General features: G+C 44.2%; 1 protein-coding gene across 2 annotated transcripts in view; it reads left to right on the forward strand.

Moving 5' to 3' along the window:
* The first annotated feature begins 1313 nt into the window (after positions 1 to 1313).
* Positions 1314 to 24389, forward strand: part of pigk (phosphatidylinositol glycan anchor biosynthesis, class K) — a 120168-nt gene continuing 97092 nt past the window's right edge. For both annotated transcript variants that reach the window (XM_043698684.2, XM_087990415.1), the window contains exons 1-6: positions 1314 to 1431; positions 7481 to 7534; positions 11347 to 11438; positions 14897 to 15032; positions 16092 to 16203; positions 22827 to 22923. In XM_043698684.2, the coding sequence (XP_043554619.1) occupies positions 1324 to 1431; positions 7481 to 7534; positions 11347 to 11438; positions 14897 to 15032; positions 16092 to 16203; positions 22827 to 22923 (599 nt within the window). In that variant the 5' untranslated portion in view covers positions 1314 to 1323. The remainder of the gene's footprint in view (positions 1432 to 7480; positions 7535 to 11346; positions 11439 to 14896; positions 15033 to 16091; positions 16204 to 22826; positions 22924 to 24389) is intronic.

Below are 24389 nucleotides of genomic sequence, written 5' to 3' on the forward strand. Positions count from 1 at the left end.
GTACCCAAATTTACAAATTTTATAATAAAATCATATTACCCAGTTAATTTTGAAGAAGGGTGACTGCACCTGATAAGTTGACTCTGTTTTCTCTTCAAAGGTGCTGCCAGACCTGCTGAGTTTCTCCAGAAATCTCTGCTTTTGTTTCAGATTTCCAGCATCTGCAGTTCTTTCGGTTTTTTGCTCTTTTTGATGCTTCCTTTGCACTAATAGGGAGCTGTGCTTCAAACATTACACAGATGACCTAACTACAAAAATTCCAGGATTTTGACTCAAATGGCTAATCCAGCTGAGTCAATGTTGATATATTTCCAAGTCAGGACGGTGGGTAGGGAACTCCTGTAGCTACTGGTGTTCCCGTGGATCTGCTGCCCTTCTCCTTCTAGGTGTCAACACACCTTTGTCTTGAATCTAAGGCATGGTGGCTCAGTGGTTAGCACTGCTGCCTCTCAATGCCAGGACTCAGGTCTGATGCCACTCTTGGGCAACTATCTGTGTGGAGTTTGCAGTTCTCCTGTGTCTGTGTGGGTTTCCTCTGCTGCTCCGGTTTCCTCCCACAATCCGAAGATGTGCAGGTTTGGCGTATTGGCCATTGTAAATCATCCATTGTATCCAGGGATGTGCGGTCTAGCTGGATTAGCCATTTGAAATGCAGGGTAGGGAGCTGTGGCTCTGGGTAGGATGCTCTTCGGACAGTCTGTGTGGACCTGATGGACCGAATAGCCTGTTTCCACACTGGATGGTCGAGCAGTTAGGGTTAAGACCCAGAATAAGCTATTGGGCATGAGATATTAGATTAAATTTCAACCATTCAATGATCATGACACCTTTTGCCATGATGGGATTTGACGCTGGGTCCCTAAGACATTGGCAGAAATTGCTGGAAAAGCTCAGCAGGTTTGACAGCTTCTGTGACGAGAAATCAGAGTTAATATTTCGGGTCTTGTAACCCTTCCTCAGGTCGCTGAATGAAGGATTAACACTGATTTCTCTCCACAGATGCTGCCAGTCCCGCTGAGATTTTCCAGCAATTTCTGTCTTTGTTTCTGATTTACAGCACCTGCAGTTCTTTCGGTTTTTATTCTCTCAGACATTACCTGGGTCTCTAGATTAATAGTGTAGTGACAATACCTCTAGGCCTCTGCATGCATCACAGAGAAGAAGTTCAATGGTTGCTATTGCATTGTATACTATGCAGGAGGATAGCTGTGGGACATTACTGTTTACAGAGTGGAATGAATGGGCAGGAATCCGGAACCGTTGGCCGGGGGAGGCTGTTGGTACCCGGACATTCACACAGCGCCGGAGCCATTTCCGGTAAAGATGGCGGCCCCCAGTGCCGGGTGGAAGCCGCCGCTCTCTCTGTGGAGCCTTGGGATTGTTTTGGTTCTGCTCGCCAGCCGCGGCGCTCCTGGGGCGGAAGGAGTGCAGGTAGAATGGGGGGTCGGGTTCCCGCCGAGAGGCTGCGGGCTGCCCCGGGGGCGGGTGGGAGGTCGAAGCGCCTCCCGGGGCCCTGGCCCTGTGTGTGGGGGGAGTGTGCATCCACGGGGCTCCCGCTTCTCCCAACCTGCCCGAGATGGTTACGGTTAGAGGTTGGGGGCGGGAAGCTGGACTCTCCTTTAAATCCGGTTGGGACGAGAACCTGTTGGTGACGATGCACTCTGCAGTCGAATAGCCAGCATTTATGGAAGTGATAGTCATAGAGATGTACAACAAGGAAACAGACCCTTCGGTCCAACTAGTCCATGCTGATTAGTTACTAAAATAAATTTTAATATAATATTTTATAAATGATTAAACTAATTAGTTACTGAAATTAAAATAGTTAAGAAAACAGTATCAGTAATACAAAGAGAACATAGAGTCATAGAGATGTACAGTATGGAAACAGACCCTTTGGTCCAACCCGTCCATGCCGACAGATATCCCAACCCAATCTAGTCCCACCTGCCAGCACCCAGCCCATATCACTCCAAACCCATCCTATACATATATCCATCCAAATGTTTCTTAAATGTTGCAATTGTACCAGCCTCCACCACATCCTCTGGCAGTTCATTCCATACACGTACCACCCTCTGCATGAAAAAGTTGCCCCTTAGGTCCCTTTTAGATCTTTCCCCTCTCACCTTAAACCTCTGCCTTCTAGTCCTGGACTCCCTCATCCCAGGGAAAAGACCTTGTCTATTTAACCTATCCATGCCCCTCATGAGTTTATAAATCTCTATAAGGTCACCCCTCAGCCTCTGACGCTCCAGCGAAAACAGCCCCAGCCTATTCAACCTCTCTCTATAACTCAAAACATCCAACCCTAGCAACATCCTTATAAATCTTTTCTGAACTCTTTCAAGTTTCACAACATCCTTCTGATAGAAGGGAGACCAGAATTGCACATAATTTGGTTAGCTCAGTTGGCTGGCCAGCTGGTTTGTGATGCCAACAGTGTGGGTTCAAATTCTCCCACTGACTGAGGGAAGGACTATCCTTCTTAGTCTCTCTCCTCACCTGAGTCATGATGACTCTCAGGTTAAACCACCACCAGTTGTTTAAAGAGAGAGAGAGAGAGCAGTCCAATGGTCTGATAAAACTGTGTTGCTGTTACCTTTTAATTGGTTAACAATTCAATAGCGATTTGATAATCTGTTTTATGTTGTTGGAGGGATTTTTACTGATCAGGGTACTATTCCAGCTCCATTTGTATCCAAGTGGAGCAACAGAACTACTAGCATTTGCTTCTCTTCCTGCACCCTCAGCATTACCTTTTATATCGGGAAGGAAGTGAGGTCTGCAGATGCTGGAGATCAGAGCTGAAAATGTGTTGCTGGAAAAGCGCAGCAGGTCAGGCAGCATCCAGGGAACAGGAGAATCGACGTTTCGGGCATAAGGAAGAAGGGTTTATGCCCGAAACGTCGATTCTCCTGTTCCCTGGATGCTGCCTGACCTGCTGCGCTTTTCGAGCAACACATTTTCAGCTCATTACCTTTTATATCCCCAAGGATTTGCTGGTTCTATCTTAATTCCAATTTATTTGCTGCCTCTCAGTTACAACTTCCAAACATCTGTCAACATCCAAATGGACAATGATGCATCTAGCTCTACCTCATTGCCATCTATCTCAAACCCTCTTGTCTGTCCGAGATCTAATGCTGGATGTGCAGAAATATCCTCCACTTATATTTCGGGAAGGTGGTAGCCATTATCTTCTATCAGTGCCATAAACACTGCTCTGTAGTCAGCGACTTTGCTTCTCTCCCTTGTAACCACCTTAGCAGAACCAGTCTGTTTGCAATCATAGCACTATTCTCATTTTAAATGATCATTTCTCCTCCTGTTTTTCAAGTTATTTTGCTCCCCATCCCATCTAGTCCTAACAACCATCCAAAATATCTGCAGGTCTCTAACTCTGGCCTTTATCATCCTTAGCAGTCATGCGTTCAGCTTCCTAGATCTCATGCTCTGGAATTATGTTCCTAAACTTGTCTTTCTCCTAAAAGAGACTGCTGAAAGTCGAACTTACCCACCCTCATATCTTTACAGGCTGGATGTGTAATCAGGTTTTATAACGTGCAAGTGAACCACTCTGCTATGTTTCATTGTGTCAAATACAAGGTACCTGCTGTACCTGTCCTAGTAATGTTGCTACAGACACTATGTTGGCTAAAGTAGAAAAGGATGGAAGTCCTGCACCCATCACTCCATATATTGAGGAGCAGAGAGAAAAACAAAATTCTCAATAGACTGTTCTGGAATTTGCCTTAAACATCAATTGTTCAACCAAGTGGAACTGTGAGGGAAGCATAAGTATTGAACACCTTTTGAAAATCATAGAATCCCCACAGAGTGGAAAGAGGCCATTCAGCCCATTGAGTCTGCGTTGACCCTTCAAAGACCATCCCGCCCAGCCCCAGCCCCCCCCATCCTATCCTTGCATTTCCCATGTCTAACCCACATCTTTGGCTGCTGTGGGCAATTGAGCATGGCCGATCCACCTAACCTGCACATCTTTGGATTGTGGGAGGAAACCCACACAGACATGGGGTGAATGTGCAAACTCCATGTAGATAGTCACCCGAGGCTGGAATCAAACCTGGGTCTCTGGTGCTTTGACGCTGCTGTGCTAACCAGTCAGCCACTCAGCACAATTGTACTGGAAACAAAATAATTCTATTAAAAACAGATACAAGCTTTGAGTACCTGAGATAAATTGCTGACCTAATGCTGGAGGAAAACACAAAATGTGTGAACGTGACAGCACATACGTGAAGTTCACACTGTTCCATCCTAGCTACAACCCGTGTTCTGGAATAATTAGATAATGTAAGGTCCTCCAAAAACACTGAAAGTTTATAAATAATTTACTTTTTAAAGATTGTGGTTCTGGTGATGCGTTATAAAGGACAGAAGGATTAAACAATCTGGAGTAGCTACTCCAGTGAGCCCAGCTGGCTGCGGTTAATCAAATTGGCACCGTACTAATGAGGTTGTGGATCAACTGGGATATGAACATCGTCCTCAAATTAAATTCAGAATCTCATTTCAAGGAAAATTATGAGGCTTAATATGTTGAGTTGCAGTGGCTCTAATTTGTTTTCAAAGTTGTTTCTCAATCAATTTGATGCAGAACAGTGACTATACTCAGCCTTCATGAACTGTGAAATGCTTTGGCTGTCTGGTACCCTTGAAAGATGCTATATAAATGCAAGGATTTCCTCCTTTTTCTTATAGGCACGTGGGGTAGAATGAAAATGGGGTGGGGGAACGAAAGGGGAGCAGACAGATGGCATCCAAGTTTGTCAGCAGAGTTGTAACTGACAGTTATTTCACATTATTTATTTTGACAGTCCTAAGGAATATCTGTGGTACCCAGATGGACCCTGTTGATGCTGTTGGTGTAACCTCAGTGTTTCAGTCTCTGAGTCGGAATGTTTAGCTCCATGTCCTACTCCAGATACTCGAAGCTGACCATGCTAGGTTCTTTTCCCGAGGTTTCACACACGCAATGCAATTTGCACACACCAACTTGTGTGAACAGTTAAAGTTTATTAAAGCTTGTACAAGCTAGGTGACCCCCTTTGACCTTCCACGCAGGCGTACAAGGTTGAGTCAAAAGTGGCTCTGAACAAAGAAAACACATTCCATTTATAGAGGTCGGTTGGTCATGCTCACAGATACTCTGGCTGCTCCCCCACAGTCACATACCACACAAGACAACCACCACACCCCCCCACCACCACCACCACTACCATCACTCCATCACAGTCCCATGTTAGCCCAGGTACAATGGTCGGATGAGGTCATCCTTGGTGATAATACAAATGTGAATGCCCTAATCCTGGGGAATCATAATGCAGGCAATTTCCTGACTCAGTGATTCCCCAAGACAATGTTGGTGTGACACATCTAGCTTCAGGGGATGGCTAGAAAGCATTTCTGAATGGAAGAGATGAAATTATAGTTTTATTTGATAATAATAGGGAGAGTGGTAGCAAACGACTGTCTAATTGGAGTGGGGGGTCATTTGCATTCCTTCTTGAATGTTGTCCCTACCCACTTCCAGAATGATCTGTCAGTGCAGTTTAACCCTTTAATATTACATTAATGTCTAGAGAGATATCCCTTTTAATCTTTTAGCATTACAACCATTCCAGTGTAATACTGAGGGAGTCCACTTCATTCATTAGGATGTAGTTTGAAGTGTCTGGCTATACAAATACAAGCCTTTCTTCCTTTTCATTTGTAGACCATTTCACAAATGGAAATTTATATTTTAAAGCATCAGCTCAATTTGAATTAGGGGAGAAAGTGAGGTCTGCAGATGCTGGAGATCAGAGCTGAAAATGTGTTGCTGGAAAAGCGCAGCAGGTCAGGCAGCATCCAAGGAACAGGAGAATCGACGTTTCGGGCATAACCCCTTCTTCAGGAATCCTGGTGTAGGAATCCTGAAGAAGGGCTTATGCCCGAAACGTCGATTCTTCTGTTCCTTGGATGCTGCCTGACCTGCTGCGCTTTTCCAGCAACACATTTTCAGCTCTCAATTTGAATTACCAAGGCAAACTGAGTCCTGTGTTTGTTGCTGAATATAATACCTTTATCAAGTTCAAGTCCCAGCAACATCCACCCTAAAGAAGTGCTTTTAATCACTCCCTTCTCTAGGTGCAGCCTAGCCTTTCAGCACTGTAAGCTTCCTGACCAAAAGGTCTGGCATTGCTAAGGGCTCATCATGACCTGAGTGGCTGCATCCTGTTAGTTTGGAAGCTGAGTCTTCAGTTCATTTCAATCAAGTGTTGAAGGAAACAAAGCTGCTGGTTTGGAATCCCTCCTGAGTTACTTCAGTCCGACACCACCAGATGGTACGATTCGGATAACCCTGAAGTGTCTGTAAGTGCCCTGGCCTACTCATTGACATTAATGATAGGCTACTCAACGCAGAAGGGAATGTTAAATTTAAAAAGTCAAGGAGGCTTCCTGAAGGAGTGGCTGGTGTTGGTTGTGATTAGCTGAGTCCGACAGCGAGAGAAGTGTCATCTCACTGACTCCCTCAAATTAGAAAGAGAAATCAATAAGGAAATCTCCTGATTGCTAACCAAGGAGAAGAGAGTGCCTGGAATTGTCAGTGTGCCTGTCTGCCTGGGTGTATTTGAATATTTTTGTTTGTGTTTGTTTCTCTTGCTGCCTTTTTGTGTATTCTTTTTCTCTGCCTGTGTATGCACATGTCTGTTACTCTCTCTCTCTCTCTCTTTCTGCCTGCCTCATTCTCTGCCTAAATCACTCTCCTGTCTGTGTTACACAGACTCTGTCTGTGTCACACTCTCTCTGCCCATTTGTGAATCAAGTTGGTTTATGCAGAAATTGATTCTCTCATAGTCAATGTCATTGTACTCTGCTTTATTCTCCCAATTTTTTTGTTTAATTAATTGAGTTTAAATTTCACTGGCTGTCATTGTGGGATCTGAACTCACACCCCCAAAGCATTAACCTGGGACTATTGTTTGCGAGTCCAGTGATATCACCAGAATGTCACTATGTATTTTACTGTCTCTATGTGTCCACGCAGGCACACCTGTCTGTCTCTTTGTACCTGTGTGTGTACTAACCTCTCTGTCTGCCTGTGCCCAGTGTACAGGAGATGCAGTAAAAGTGTCTGTCGCTATCTCTTCACTCCTACAATCCCTCTACTGTTGAATAGCCTGATGCTTCCAGTAGAGTCTTGCTCACGAAGCTAAACATCTGAGACAAAATACTGAAACCTTCTCAGTGCAGCCTGTTCTTCACTTTCTGGGGAATCACTGAACTGTACACTTCAGGCTCCTCTGAAACCTAAATGAAAATAACTTCTGAGGTTTTAAATGGTGTTGTTTAAATATGCATATTTGATTGTGAGAAACAATTACAAAGATAAACAGAAGCAAAAAAATTGCAAGCACTGTTCAGCTTTCAGTTTGGAATTGAATTCTGAATAACTTTTCTTTTGATCATACAGACTCGAGTAAAGCAGTTCTTGAGAAGCGGTCACACGAACAATTGGGCTGTGCTGGTGAGATTTGATAAGCTATTGGAAAATTCTCAGCAGTGTCGATAGTGCGTGTCCTAATAGCTTGACAGCCTTGAGTTTGATTCCAAATTTCTCAAAGTGCGTGATTGAAGTTGCCTCCTGTTCATGTCTGCAACATCCTGCAACCTTGCAGCTCCTTGATAACTCTGTACTCTTCCAATTCTGGCCTTTTATACATCTCCAGTTCCTTGCTCCTGCCAAACACTGCAACCTGCAAATGTCTCTCCAAGCCCTACACCATCTTGACTTATAATGGTACAGGGAGAAAGTGAGGACTACAGATGCTGGAGATCAGAGTCGAGAGTGTGGTGCTGGAAAAACACAGCAGGTCAAGCAGCATCCGAGGAGCAGGAGAATCGACGTTTCGACCATAATTCCTTCATTAGGAATAAGGCTTGTGGGTCGGGGCTGAGAGATAAATGGGAGGGGAGTGGGTTTGTGGGGGCAGGTAGCTGGGAAAGTGATAAGTAGATGAAGGTGAGGGAGCAGGTGATAGGTCAGAGAGGACAATGATGGACGGGTCCGGAGGGTGGTGCTGAGTTGGAGGCTTGGAACTGGGATAATGTGGGGAGAGGGGAAATGAGGAAGCTGTTGAAATCCACATTCCCAATTCCTCTGCCTCTGCTGTATTTGTTACCAGGATGACCAATTCCACCTTAAAGTCACAGATGACTGCCTCCTTCCATGATTGCAACTTCCCTTCCCACGTGGTTGACGATGCCCTCCAGCGTATCTCGTCCACTTTATGCACCACTTTATGCACCCCTCCTAACGCAACAAGGACAGAACTCCCTGGTCGTCACCTTCCACCCCAACAACCTCCGCATACATCGCATCATCCTCCGCCACTTCCGCTACCTCCAAATGGACCCCACCACCAAGGATATATTTCCCTCCCCACCCCTATCAGCGTTCTGAAAAGACCATTCCCCCTGCGACTCCCTCATCAGGTCCACACCCCCCACCAGCCAACACTCCACTTCTGGCACCTTCCCCTGCCACTACAGGAAGTGCAAAACCTGCGCCCACACCACTTCACTCCGCTCCATCCAAGGCCCCAAAGGATCCTTCCACATCTGTCAGAAATTTACCTGTACCTCATAGAATCATAGAGATATACAGCATGGAAACAGACCCTTCGGTCCAACCCAATCTAGTCCCACCTGCCAGCACCCGGCCTATATCCCTCCAAACCCGTCCTATTCATATACTCATCCAAATGCCTCTTAAATGTTGCAATTGTACCAGCCTCCACCTTATCCTCTCGCAGCTCATTCCATACACGTACCATCCTCTGTGTGAAAAAGTTGCCCCTTAGGTCTCTTTTATATCTTTCCCCTCTCACTCAAAACCTATGTCCTCTAGTTCTGGACTTCCCGACCCCAGGGAAAAGACTTTGTCTATTTATCCTATCCATGCCCCTCATAATTTTGTAAACCTCTATAAGGTCACCCCTCAGCCTTTGGAGCTATGAACCTGCACTCCAAAGTCTCTTTGTTCAGCAACACTCCCTAGGACCTTACCATTAACTGTGTAAGTCCTGCTAAGATTTGCCTTCCCAAAATGCAGCACCTCGCATTTATCTGAAATAAACTCCATCTGCCACTTCTCAGCCCATTGGCCCATCTGGTCAAGATCCTGTTGTAATCTGAGGTAACCCTCTTCACTGTCCACTACACCTCCAATTTTGGTGTCATCTGCAAACTTACTAACTGTACCTCTTATGCTCACATCCAAATCATTTATGTACATGACAAAAAGTAGAGGGCCCAGCACCGATCCTTGTGGCACTCCACTGGTCACAGGCCTCCACCCTGTAAAACAACCCTCCACCACCACCCTCTGTCTTCTACCTTTGAGCCAATTCTGTATCCAAATGGCTAGTTCTCCCTATATTCCATGAGATCTAACCTTGCTCATCAGTCTCCCATGGGGAACCTTGTTGAATGCCTTACTGAAGTCCATATAGATCACATCTACCGCTCTGCCCTCATCAATCCTCTTTGTTACTTCTTCAAAAAACTCAATCAAGTTTGTGAGATATGATTTCCCAAGCACAAGGCCATGTTGACTATCCCTAATCAGTCCTCACCTTTCCAAATACATGTACATCCTGTCCCTCAGGATTCCCTCCAACAACTTGCCCACCAGCGAGGGCAGGCTCACTGGTCTATAGTTCCCTGGGTTGTCCTGACCACCCTTCTTAAACAGTGGCACCATGTTAACCAACCTCCAGTCTTCTGGCACCTCACCTCTACCAATTCATCAACTGCATCCATTGCACCTGGTGTGGTCTCCTCTACATCGGGGAGACAGGACGCCTTCTTGTGGATCATTTCAGAGAACATCTCTGGGACACCTGCACTCACCAACCTCACCACCCTGTGGCCGAACACTTCAGCTTCCCCTCCCATTAGGTCAAACTTATGCAGTTCTGGGCCTCGTCCACTGCCAAACCATTGCCACCTGACGCCTGGAGGAAGAATGCCTCATATTCCGCCTTGGGACCCTGCAACGACACGGGATAAATGTGGATTTCAACAACTTCCTCATTTCCCCTCCCCCCACATTATCCCAGTCCCAAGCCTCCAACTCGGCACTGCCCTCCGGACCCATCCATCACTGCCCCCTCTGACCTATCACCTTCTACTTCACCTTTATCCACCTATCACTTTCCCAGCTACTTCCTGCCAACCCCACCTCCCTCCCATTTATCTCTCAGCCTCAACCCACAAGCCTCATTCCTGATGAAGGGCTTATGCCTGAAACGTTGATTCTCCTGCTCCTCGGATGTTGCCTGACCTGCTGTGCTTTTCCAGAGCCACACTCTCAACCCTTCTAACTGTACAGGGTGTTCTGCTCTAATGCAACAGTTGCGTTCCTCTTCAACACCACGCTAAAGAAAATTGGGAAACTTCTATAGAAAATCGGGCTGTAGAAGATCACTAGTAGAAAGTTCATGTTATCCAAACAATGTCCACAATTTGTCAATTGCGTTACAGCCAAATCATGCTGACGGAACGCGTGTTACAGCAGAATAACCTCTGTCACCTTTCTGTACCTATCGCATGGTGAAAAGCCTGGGATTCCCTCTGTGTACTTAGCACATGGGCTGCAGCTCTTCACAAAGGCGGCTCACCACTGCATCCTCAAGCACTGTCAGGGATTGGAAATAATCCCTGGCCTTCCCATTGATACTGGCATCCTGTGAATGGAGCAATATCTGTCTTATGCATGTCTTGATGTCAAATGTTGTTTGCTACCTCTTTGTAAAGCTTAACAACATTTTATTGTGGTCAAGGTGTTATATGAATGCAGGTTGTTGAATGAGATGACATGCTAATATTGGAGATTGGAGGGTTATCTGACCTCCTGTCTATTCAACCATAATGGTTTGATGAAAAGGAAATGTCTCTTTCCAGTCCTATCCATTCTGGTGAGGGGATAGTCTGAGGAGGTATTAAGCTCCCTTTATATTGCTGTGTTAAGTGTTTGCAGTTCAGGTGTTATCTAGCAACCTGAGGTGTAAACCTGCCTATCTTCTGGCTCAAAGAGTCAGCTTCTGAATCCCTGATGTGGGGAGAGGTATTGATTAAAGAAATGTTCGAACTCTGGACAATAACCTGATTAGGATGCTTCATCCAGCTGTTATTTACAACATCCCATGCTGTAAATCTCTTGGTGGTAGTTTGACTCTGAGAGGAATTTGCTGCAATACGATTTTGCCCCTTGTCAGATCTGGCTGGGTATCTGTGTTGTGCTGTTAATTGTTCTGTTTTCTTTTTGCACCTCAGGTGTGCACATCCCGATTCTGGTTCAACTATCGCCATGTTGCCAATACACTGTCAATTTATAGGAGTGTCAAGAGACTGGGAATCCCAGACAGGTAAGGAATTTCATGCGCTGCTTGCCTTAGTGAAGCCTGGATGTAAATTTGCTCGCTGAGCTGGAAGGTTCGTTTTCAGATGTTTTGTCACCATAGTAGGTAACATCATCAGTGAGCCTCTGGTGAAACAATGGTATTATGGCCTGTTTTCTATTTATGTGTTTAGGTTTCCTTGGGTTGGTGATGTCATTTCCCATTATTTCTCTGTGAGAAACAGAACAGGAAATGACATCACCAGCATTGGAAATGACAACAAGCAAAACTAATGTCATCTACAAAATACCTTGCAAGAACTGTAAAAGCACTACATTGGGCAAACAGACAGAAAACTCACCACCAGGATACATGAACATCAACAAGCCACGAAAAGACTTGACCCTCTGTCACTAGTATCTTTTCATACATATGAGGATGGACACCACTTCGACTGGGACAACACATCCAACCGAGGACAAGCCAAACAGAGACACACACGAGAATTCCTAGAAGGTTGGCATTCTAACCGGAACTCTATCAACCATCACATTGACTTGGATCGCATTTATCACCCCCTGAGAGAGAGAATCGGAAATGACATCACCACAGAAAATGATGACATCACCACGGAAAATGATGCCACCACAGGAAATGACATCACCAACCCAAGGAAACCTAAACACAAATAGAAAGCGGGCCATGCCACCAGTGCTTCATCCGGAGGCTCACTGATGATGTTACCTAGTATGGTGATGAAGCATCTGAAAACGAACTTTCCAGCTCAGCAAGCAAACCTACATCCACTACTTCATTGATTGCAATGCCATTTTGGGATATCCAGAAGTGCCTAAAGGCACTATATTAGTGCAAATTCATTCTTTCCTCCGAATCCAAGCAAATCTGATTAGTAAACAGAAAACAAGATAAACAGCAATAGTGGGTAGCGCAGTGTATTTACAGCTCTGTCTAATTTCTCTCTTTATCACATCTTCTACAGAGCTTCACTGAGTTTGGAGAAGATTTGTAGCTCAGGTTGAGGTTCTGGATGTAGGTTTGCTGTTTGTGGGCTACCATGATGCCAAAAGTCTGAGTAGTCTAGACCTCTTGGCATCATCGTAGCCCGTAAACCCACCAACACACTAAAACAGCAGCTAATGACCTTGAAGGACCCTATACAGACAACAAGCAAAACTAATGTCATCTACAAAATACCTTGCAAGAACTGTAAAAGCACTACATTGGACAACCAGGCAGAAAACTAGCCACCAGGATACATGAACATCAACTAGCCACAAAAAGACATGACCCTCTATCACTAGTTTCCTTTCATACAGATGAGGAAGGACACCACTTCGACTGGGATAACACATCAATTGTAGGACAAGTCAAACAGAGACAACGAGAATTCCTAGAAGCATGACATTCCAAGTGGAACTCTATCAACATTGCCTTGTATCCCATTTACCATCCCCTGAGAAAAAGAACAGGAAATAATGTCACCAGAGGAAATGACATCACCGACCCAAGGAAACCTAAACACTAAATAGAAAGCGGGCAATGCCACCAGTGCTTCATCTGGAGGCTCACTGATGATGCGGCCTAGTATGGTGATGAAACGTCTGAAAATGAACCATCCAGCTCGCGAGCAAACCTACATCCAGAACCTCAACCTGAGCTTCAAATCTCCTCAAAACTCATCAATGAAGTAGGTTTGAAGCCTGTCCACTGCTATAATATATGAAGTGGACATAGCAAGCTCAGAAAACCAGAGATATACAAGCAGATAATCTGTTACTGTCATTTGGGTTGAGGGATGTATAATAAGCAGGGAACCAAGGAGAAGACCTCTCTGAAACTGTACCATGGGATTTTTAACGTCTGTGTAAAAGAGTCATAGAGCTGTACAACACGGAAAAAGATCCTTTGGTCCAACTTGTCCATGTTTATCAGATATCCTTAATTAATCTAGTCTTTTTTGTCAGCATTTGGCCCATATCCCTCTAAACCCTTCCTATTCATGTACCCACGCAGATGCTCTTTAAATGTAATTGTACCAGCCTCCTCCACTTCCTCTGGCAGCTCATTCCATGCATACACCACTCTCTCTGTGAAAACGTTGCCCCTTGGGTCCCTTTTAAGCCTTTCCCCTCTCACCTTAAACCCATGTCCTGTAGTTCTGGATTCCCCTGCCCTGGGGAAAAGACCTTGGGTGTTCTCCCTATCCATAATTTTAAAAATGTCTATAAGGTCACCCCTCAGCCTCTGATGCTCCAGGGAAAATAACCCCAGCCTATTCAGCATCTTCCTATAGCTCACACCCTCCAACCCTGGCACCATCCTTCTAAATGGATTCAGTTTAACATGTTCTCTGAAAGATGCAGTACTAATTTACTGACCTAAACTTTGAGCTCAAGTCACAATGGACTGGGTGTTTGAACATGTGCTGCAATAATGAGCTAGTGTGAACCGGAATCCTTGTAGGTGCACTACTTGTACTCCAGTATTTCTTTACTTTTCCAATTTTTTTTATTTCCTAAGAAGTTGATCTTAGTACCTAAGATGGCGCTATAATGCGACGACAGTATAATTTTCACTGTACTCATTTCAATCCACGTGGCGGTAAAATTAATTAATTCATTCATTGATCTCTTGTGAGATGCGTTAAAGCATGAAATAAATCTAACTTCTTTCAAAATTTTTTTTAACCAAGTCAGTTTTAATCCTGTCTTCTCCCTTTTGAGTTCCTCTCCATCTCTTCCCTGAAGGATTTAGTTCATGTGGGTGCTACAGTCTCTCTCAAAATAACCATTGCTTCATGTGCGTGCCTTGATAGAAAATGTGAGCATACCCTTCAATTCTCGTCTTAATAATGTTTCTGCATGTTCACTCAATGCCAGAAACATAGTAAACAGGAACAGGAGTAGCTTATTCAGCACTTCGAACCTGCCCCACCATTCGTGGCTGATCGTCTAACTCAGTGCCCATATCCCTGCTTTCTCCTCACACTCTTTGATTCCTTTAGCTCTGAGAGCTATACCTAAATCCTTCTTGAAAGCATTTAAAGTTTTGGCCTCGTCTTTCTGTGCAGACAATTCCAAAGGCCCACCATTCTGTGGGTGAAGAAACTTCTCCTCATCTCAGTCCTACTCTAACCCTGTGACCCCCCCCGGTTTTGGACGTGCTGGTCATCGGGAACATTTTCCTGTTTATTCCTATTAGAATTTTATAGGTTCCTGAGATCCCCTTGATTCTTCTCAACTTCCGTCATCCTTTGATCCCTTCAGCCCTGAGAGCTATGTCTAACTCCCCCTTGAAAACATTGTGTTTCGCCTCAACCATTTTCTGTGGCAGACAATTCTCCAGTGACACAGAAAAATCTGTCTCTCAGATGTTCCTGTTGTATATGGTGACTGTAAATGAGTCCAAATTGCTGTAAATTGATCTCAGGAACTGACGGTAACTATTTTTTCTCAATCTCCCAGTCACATTGTGCTGATGCTTGCTGATGACATGGCGTGTAACCCACGAAACCCCAAGCCTGCCACTATCTTCAGTCACAAGAACATGGAGCTGAATGTCTATGGGGACAATGTTGAAGTTGACTACCGCGGCTACGAGGTCAGGGAGCTCTTTGCTGGAGTGAAAATTTCCACACTTTTTTGAGCTTTATTGAGCAACTGTTTCATTTATGGAACTTGGTGGGATGGATACTGTCCTTTGGGACCTAGGTTGGAATCTGATTGGGCCTCTGTATAAAATACATTTGGGGAATTCACTCCATTCCTTTCAGTTAGGCTTCCTCTGCTCAGGGCTGATCACCAGATGAACATCTTTTGTAAATAACCCCCATCACAGCAGCACCCTGGTCTCTCAAATTGTGAATGTGACAAATCATGGTCTACTTTACTGCTGATATCATAGGATCCCTACAGTGTGGAAACAGGCCATTCGGTCCATCGAGTATACACTGACCCTCTGAATGGCATACCACCCAGACCCAGTACCTATCCTATTCCTGTAAACCACCCTAACGTGCACAACCATGGGCAATTTAGCATAGTCATTCTACCTAATGTGCACATCCATGAGCACCATGGACAATTTAGCATGGTCAATCTACCTAATGTGCACATCCATGAACGCCATGGACAATTTAGCATGACCAATTCACCTAATGTGCACATCCATGAACGCCATGGGCAATTTAGCATGGTCAATCTACCTAATGTGCACATCCATGAGCACCATGGACAATTTAGCATGACCAATTCACCTAATGTGCACATCCGTGAACGCCATGGGCAATTTAGCATAGTCAATCCACCTAATGTGCACATCCATGAGCACCATGGACAATTTTAGCATGGTTAATCTGCCTAACGTGCACATCCATGAATGCCATGGACAATTTAGCATGACCAATTCACCTTACTTGCACATCTTTGGACTGTGGGAGGAAACTTGAGCACTCAGAGGAAACCCATACAAACACAGGTATAATGTCTGTGTGGAGTTTGCATAGTCACCCAAAACTAGAATTGAATTTGGGTCTCGGGCACCGTGAGGCAGAAGTGCTAATCACTGAGCAACCGTGCCACCCCATGTTGGTTTGAAGGAGGGATATGGGCCAGGACTCTGGGGAGAACTGGGTTTCAGTTATTTCTGCTTTCTTCTCAGGTCACTGTTGAAAACTTCTTACGGGTGCTGACAGGCCGGCTCCCACCCAGCACTCCCCGATCCAAGCGCCTGCTTTCAGATGACAGGAGTAACGTTCTCATCTACATGACGGGTAGGAATGAAGGTTGAGGGGGTGGGTGGAGGGCTTTCTAAACATTGCACCAGCAAGAAAGAAAGCAGAGTTCAACATCTGCAGAATTCTCAAACCAATTTACAACTGCTGAAGTACTTTTGAAGTATGATCATGGTGTAGGAAACATGTTGCCAATTTGCACCACATTCAGCAATCTGATAATGGCCTTACAGTCTCACTCGGTGGTTCAGATTTAGGAAAAAGCATTTTGGCAGGATCCCAGGAATGACGTATCTCTTGTTTTCAAACCATGCTATGGGATTTTTTTTACAGCTACCTTAAAGAGCCATCTTCACGTAAAGCCAGCAGCTTTGATAACGGGCCACTTCATAGTTCTGCACCAGAGTTGCTGACTTCGAGTTTTGCATTCAAATCCCTGGAATGGGACTTGATATTGCAGCATTCTAACGGATGTGACCAACTGAGCCGACACTGTCCAGAAGTGATTCGTTCAGTCCACAGTGCATTCAGTGCTTTTCCCCTGTCTGTACTAACAAGCCATAGTTATGCTCAGCTTTTTATTCGTTCAAGGAATGTGAGCATCAAAGGCGCCCATCTCTATTGGTTCTTGAGAAGGCGTGAGCTGCTTTCTTGAGCTGCTGTGGCCCATGTGGAATAGGTGCTTTTGGAGATTGAGTTCCAGGACTTTGATCCAGTGACACTGAAGTAATAGTGGTGTTTTTCCAAGTCCGGATGATGAGTGGCCTGGAGGGTAACCTGCAGCTGATGGTGTTCCCAAATATCTGCTGTCTGTCCTTCTATGGAGCAGTGGTCGTGGGTTTGGAAGAAGCCTTGGTGAGTTCCTGCAGTGCATTTTGTAGATGGTACGTGCCACTGTCAGTGAGTGTTGGTGATGGAGAGAGTGAGTACTTGACTAGGATGTCGGTGGTGGGTGATTCAGTGGTGCTAATGCCATCGAATATCAAGAGCATTAGTTAGATTGCCTCTTGTTGGAGATGGTCATTGCTTGACATTGTGTGAATGTGAATGCTGTGTGCCACTGATCAGCCCAGTATTGTCCAGGATGTGCTGCATTGTGACATTGACTGCTTCAGTAGCTGAGGAGTTGCAAAGGGTGCTGAATATTGTGTCATCGTGAGCAAACACTCTACCCATGACCTTATGATAGAGGGAAGCCCATTGATGAAATTGCTGAAAATGGGTGGCCTAGCCATTATACTGAGGAACTCTTGCAGAGATGTCCTGGGGCTGAAAAGACTGACCTCCAATAACCACGACCACCTTCCTTTCTGCTCAGCATGAGTCCAGTCATTGGAGAGTTTTCCCCTTGATACCCATCGACATGAGTTTTTCTCGGATCCTTGATACCTTCTATAACCTACCATTTTTAGAATCATAGAATACCTACAGCATGGAAGCAAGTCATTCAGCCCACACCAACTCTCTGAAGAGCAGGCCCCTAGACTCAGTCGATATCTGGTCCCTGTAATTCTGCATTTCCCATTGCCACTTAAACTGTATATCTTTGTGACTGTGGGAGGAAACCGGAGCACCCAGAGGAAACCCACGCAGATACTGGGAGAATGTGCAAAATTGAACTTGGGTCCCTGGAGCTGTGAGGCAGCAGCGCTAACCACTGAGCCAGCATGCCACCCTTTTGGGTCATTCTTGGTTATTTATAATCGAGGAATTTTCTGTCATTGCACAGGGGTATGGTATTGCATAGACCAAACCATGCCTCTTTAAAGACTCACCTTCCACCATGTGAAGAGATAGGTGCTAAGTGTGGAGGACACCAAGATAGTCCACAGTGTAAGAATGCTGAACCAGTGTCTGGACTCTGACTGTTACAAACATTTTGGAGCTTCCATCTAAGATGGAGAAAGTGAGGACTGCAGTTGCCTACCTCCAGTGGCTTTTGAATACAAATTCAAGGCTGACTTCATTGCAATAGTGAGGGAGTGTCGCACTGTCAAAGACCCTGCCTTTTGGATAAGATGTTAACCCTCTCTTACTTTGAAGGTCCTAGCTAAAGATCCCAAGGTGCTGCTTGGAGTGGAGGTTCCGCTCTGTTTCTTGGCCAAGATTTGTCCCTAAAGCCTAAAACAGAATATCCAGTCATTATCTGATTGTTATTTGTGTGTGCTTGCTATGTGTAGATTAACTGTTGAGTTTCCTTTGTTACCAACAGTGACTACACCCAAAAAGTGCTCTATTGGCTGTAAAACCTCAGGGCTACATAAATTCATCTTCTGTTTTGATGTCTTTCATGGTATGGCTGGACCATACACTGGCCCACTTAATACAGTCTCGTCGGGCTGTGATTGATAGTTAAACACTTCTGATTGCAGATTTTTTAAGAAACCTGGAGGAATTGTTTTACTATGAACTGATGAAAATATGAAATAAAAGATAATTGTTGCCAGATCTTAGATGATGCATGTAATGAGCAAACATGATCATCCTTCTGAATGCTAACACCACTGTGAAGATGGTGCCATAATGGTAAAGAGGCTGGAGCAGTAATGCAGAGGCCCAGACTAATGTTTTGAGGGCATGGGTTCAAATCCCACCCTTGCAGCTGGTGGAATTTAAATTAGTTTTTAATTTAAAAAATCTAAAATTTAGAGCTGGTCATGTAAGCAAGAAATTATCGTCGATTATCATAAAAATCCATGTGGTCAGCCAACATCCATCAAAAATGGAAATCTGTCATGTTGTCAGGATTTGAGCTGTAGGGAGAGGCTGAATAGACTGGGGCTGTTTTCCCTGGAGCGTTGGAGGCTGAGGGGTGACCTTATAGAGGTTTATAAAATCATGAGGGGCATGGATAAGATAAGTAGACAAAGTCTTTTCCCTGGGATGGGGGCAGAGTCCCAAATTAGAGGGCATAGGTTCAGGGTGAGAGGGGAAAGACATAAAAGGGACCAAAGGGGCAACTTTTTCACGCAGAGGATGGTGCCTATGTGGAATAAGCTGCCAGAGGAAGTTGTGGACACTGATGCAATTACGACATTTAAAAGGCATCTGGGCAGGTATATATCAGGAAGGGTTTGAAGGAATATGGGCCAAGTGCTGGTAAGTGGGACTAGATTAGGTTAGGATGTTTGATCGGCATTGATGAGTTAGACTGAAGGACCTGTTTCCATGCTGTATATCTCTATGACTTTGTGTCTCCCTGGTTTGACCTAAATGTGACCCCAAGCCCATAGCAACTTGGTTGATTTTTAACTCCCCTTGATGGATGGAGAACATGCTGGTCTTGTCAGCTGTGACCACTTCCCATATATACCTAAAATCAAACCAAGAATTGTGGATGCAGGAGATCTGAAACAAACAAAAATCAAGATTGCTATGGGCCACTCAGCAGGTCTGACAGCATTCGTAGAGAGAAAGCAGAGTTAATGTTGCAGGTCCTGTTCAGAGTTCTGAAGACGGGTCCCAGGACTCAAAATGTTAACTCTGTTTTTTTCTGCAGAGATCCTGCCAGACCTGCTGGGCTGCTCATAGCAATCTCTGTGTTTGTTTATTCTTGGGAATGCCTTCCCATTAAATTTTCAATGTCATCATTTTAAAAAAACAAAATTCTTTCATGGGATGGGGATACTGCCAGTATTTGTTGCCGGTCCCCAGTGTGAGTACCACAGGTCATTTCAGAGGGCTGTCAACCGCATTACTATGTGTCTGAAGTCACATGTCAGCCAGACTGGGTTGGGATTGGGTAGATTTCCTTTTCTCAAGGATAGGAGTGAAGCAGGTGAGTTTTTTATGACGGTTTGCGATTATGACGGTCACCATCATTGAGACTAGTTTTAAATTCCTGACTTATGAATTGAATCAAAGTTTCGCCAGCTGCCATGGTAAGACCTGAGCCTTTTGTTTTGTAATTCATTCACAGGATGAGGTTTTCACTGGCTAGGCCAGTATTTATTGCCCATCCCTAACTGTCGGAAGTCACACAACACCAGGTTATAGTCCAACAGGTTTATTTGAAATCACAGGTTTTTGGAGTGCTGCTCCTTCATCAGGTAAACATTAGAACACAGAACATTACAGCATAGTACAGACCCTTCAGCCCTCGATGTTGCACCGACCTGTGAAACCAATCTGAAGCCTATCTGACCTGCACTATTCCATTCTTGTCCATATGCCTATCCAATGACCATTTAAATGCCCTTAAAGTTGGTGAGTTTACTACTTTTGCAGGCAGTGTCTTCCACACCCCTACTATTCTCTGAGTATAGAAACTACCTCTGATATTTGTCCTATATCTGTCACCCCTCAATTTAAAGCTATGTCCCCTTATGCTAGCTATCGCCATCTGAGGAAAAAAGGCTCTCACTGTCCACTGTCTCTAACCCTCTGATTATCTTATTTGTCTCAATTAAGTCACCTCTCAACCTTCCTCTCTCTAACGAAAACAATCTCAAGTCCCTCAGCCTTTCCTCGTAAGATCTTCCCTCCATACCAGGTAACATCCTGATAAATCTCCTCTGCACCCTTTCCAAAGCTTCCACATCCTTCTTATAATGCGGTGACCAGAACTGTACACAATACTCCGAGTGCGGCAGCACCAGAGTTTTGTACAGCTGCAGCATGACCTCATGGTTCCAAAACTCAATCCCTCTACCAATAAAAGCTAACACACTGTATGCCTTCTTAACAACTTTATCAACCAAGGCAACTTTCAAGGATCTGTGAGGCACTGAGATCTCTCTGCTCATCTATACTACTAAGAGTCTTACCATTAGCGCAGTACTCTGCATTCCTGTTACTCCTTCCAAAGTGAACCACCTCACATCTTTCCGCATTAAACTCCATTTGTCACCTCTCAGCCCAGCTCTGCAACTTATTTATGTCTCTCTGTAACCTACAAAATTCTTCGTCACTATCCACAACTCTCCCGACCTTAGTGTCATCCACAAATTTACTAACCCATCCAGGTCATTTATAAAAATGACGAACAACAGTGGACCTAAAATGGATCCTTGCGGTACACCACTACTAACTGAACTCCAGGATGAATATTTCCCATCAACCACCGCTCTCTGTCTTCTTTCAGCAAGCCAATTTCTGATCCAAACTGCTAAATCACCCTCAAGCCCATGCCTCTGTATTTTGTGCAATAGCCTATCAAATGCGTTATTGAAATCAATGTACAGCATATCAACTGCTTTACCCTCATCCATCTGTTTTGTCACCATCTCAAAGAGCTCAATAAAGTTTGTGAGGCATGACCTACCCTTCACAAAACCGTGTTGACTATCCCAAATCAACTTATTCCTCTCTAAATGGTTATAAATCCTATCTGTTATAATTCTTTCTAACACTTTACCCAGAACCAAAGTAAGGCTCACAGGTCTATAATTACCAGGGTTAGCTCTACTCCCCTTCTTGAACAAGGGAACAACATTTGCTATCCTTCAGTCTTCTGGCACTGTTCCTGTAGATAATGACGGCATTAAGATCAAAGCCAAAGGCTCTGCAATCTCCTCCCTGCTTTCAAGAGAATCCTAGGATAAATCCCATCTGGCCCAGGGGACTAACCTATTTTTACACTTTCAAGAATTATTAACACCTGCTCCTTGTGAACTTCAATCCCATCTAGTCTCGTTGCCTGTATCTCCGTATTCTCCCTGACCACATTATCTTTTTCTATTGTGAATACAGACAAAAAATGTTCATTTAGTGCTTCCCCTGTCTCTTCAGACCCATGCACAACTTCCCAGTACTATCCTTCATTGGCCCTAATCTTAGTCTAGTCGTTCTTTTATTCCTGAAAAACCTTTAGAATGCATTAGGGGATTCCTTGATCCTATTCGCCAATGACTTCTCATGTCCCATTCTGGCTGTTCTTAGCTCTCTCTTTAGGTCTTTCGTGGCTAACTTTTAAAGACCAGTTATAACATTGCTGTGGGTCTGGACTCACATGTAGGCCATACTAGTTAACGATGACAGTTTCCTTCCTGCAAGGACATTAGTGAACCAGATGGGTTTTTCTGACAATCGGCAATGGTTTGTTAATTATCATTAGACTTAATTCCAGATTTTTTTTACTGAATATCATCCACCGTGTATAGAATTATCTGCCAGAGGATGTGGTGGAGACTGGTTCAATTACAACATTTAAAAGGCATCTGGATGGGTATATTAAAAGGAAGGGTTTGGAGGGATATGGGCCGGGTGCTGGCAGGTGGGACTAGATTGGATTGGGATATCTGGTCGGCATGGACAGGTTGGACTGAAGGGTCTGTTTCCATGCTGTACATTTCTATGACTCTATGTGCCTTAGCAGGATTTGAACCCAGGTTCCCAAAAGCATTTTCTGAGTCTCAGGATTAACAGACCAGCGACAGTGTCACTAGGCCATTGCCTCCCCTTGTGTCTTTAGGGTGTTAACATCTGGATTATCAATCCAGTGACATTGCCACTATGCCACCATCTTCTTATAATCAGAATAAACATGAACAAGTAGACCAATTGTAGTGTAATGTCTCATCTGGACACACCATGATGGGTGCTGCAATTTGATTTTCCTAACGTTAGATTTGTTCTCAGTTTTCTGACTTAAACACAAGGGCCTGTTTGCAGGTGCATCATATCATTTGTTTGCCTATGATTTTTTTTTCATTAAATTAAAGGACACGGAGGCAATGGTTTCCTGAAATTCCAGGATTCTGAGGAAATTACAAATATTGAACTTGGCGATGCCTTCGAGCAGATGTGGCAAAAGCGAAGGTAAAGGATTGAGCACACTGCTGTCTTAGTTCACTGTTTCAGGCTGGAATGATTCACATTCGGACAGCCCTAGAGGCAATGGTGCTTGCAGGTAGAGCTCCTGGAGCGAGTGCAGGCACATAGCCCATTATTCTGTGCCTTCGTCAGTTGATTTAGCAGAAAGCTATTAATTGTCTCTCACATCTGTTCATGTAGCTGCTGCTGTCTGCTGTGAGATCTTCTGCATACTGTGCACTCTTTCTTCTGGCAAAAAGCAGTTAGAACCTACGGTTTAAAAAGAACATCGTTTCATCCATAAGACCCCAAGGAATAGGAGCAGGAGTAGGCCATTTGGCTCCTTGAGCCTGCTCCGCTATTCAGTTCAATCATTCAGGGTGATTGACATTCATCATATTCACTTTCCTGCCTTTTCCCTGTAACCGTTGATTCTTCAACTAATCAAGAATCTGTCTATCTCAGCCTTAAGTATGATGGGGGTGCTGGTGTTGGACTGGGGTAGACAAGGTCAGAAGTCACATGTCACATAGTCCAACAGGTTTATTTGAAATCACAAGCTTTCGGAGCACTACTCCTTCATCAGATTACCTTGGGTCAGCGCTCCGAAAGCTTGTGATTTCAAATACACCTGTTGGACTATAACCTGATGTTGTGACTTCTGACTTAGCCTTAAAAATACACAGGAACTCTGCTCCCACAGCTCTCTGTGGCAAGGAGTTCCAAAGACACTCAACCGTCTGAAAGAAGAAATTCCTCCTCATTTCAGTCTTAAACTGACCCCTTTATTCTGAGACTGTTCTCTCTGGTCCTAGACTCTCCCATGAGGGGAAACATCCTCCCAGAATTTATCCTGCCAAGCCCCTTAAGAATCCTGTTTCTTTCAAATGAGATCACCTTGTTTGTATGTGTACTGTTAGTAAATTTGTGAAGGATAATAATTGTTCAGCACTGTTATTGTTATTTTATTACTAAATTAAATATCTACATTTTTGTATGACAATAGAGCATGGTGGCACCGATTGCTAAGTCTTAACAAAAGATCAAATTTTTAACTTTTCTTAATATCGCAATCAAAAGGAGCCAAAACTTGTGCAGGAAAACCTGAACGTTATTTTAACATTCAATCTGGTAGCTCTAATTGCTGTACAAAATGTCAGCTTCGAATTTACGCTCAAATCCACAACTTCTGGGCCAGATGTTGGAGTTGAAATGGATGATTAAAAATGTTCAATAAAATCCAGATTTATGTTCCTGTCCTTGTTTCTGCGCTGATTAGCTGTGCGCAGAGTGAAACCATGGTGGTGACTGACCATTTTAAAATTGTGACATTTCTCCACTAAATCAAATAACTTGCTGCATGATTTTTTGTTTCCCTCCAATCTGTGATCAATTAATGAATTGGAATTTTGAACTTAAAGAAAAAACCGGTGAAAATTGACAGTGGCACTTAGATACAGAGCTAGTTCCTG

Source organism: Chiloscyllium plagiosum, unplaced genomic scaffold, assembly GCF_037043375.1.
Source record: "Chiloscyllium plagiosum isolate Xiang-an unplaced genomic scaffold, Cpla_swu_hap1 HiC_scaffold_9, whole genome shotgun sequence".
NCBI lineage: Eukaryota > Metazoa > Chordata > Chondrichthyes > Orectolobiformes > Hemiscylliidae > Chiloscyllium > Chiloscyllium plagiosum.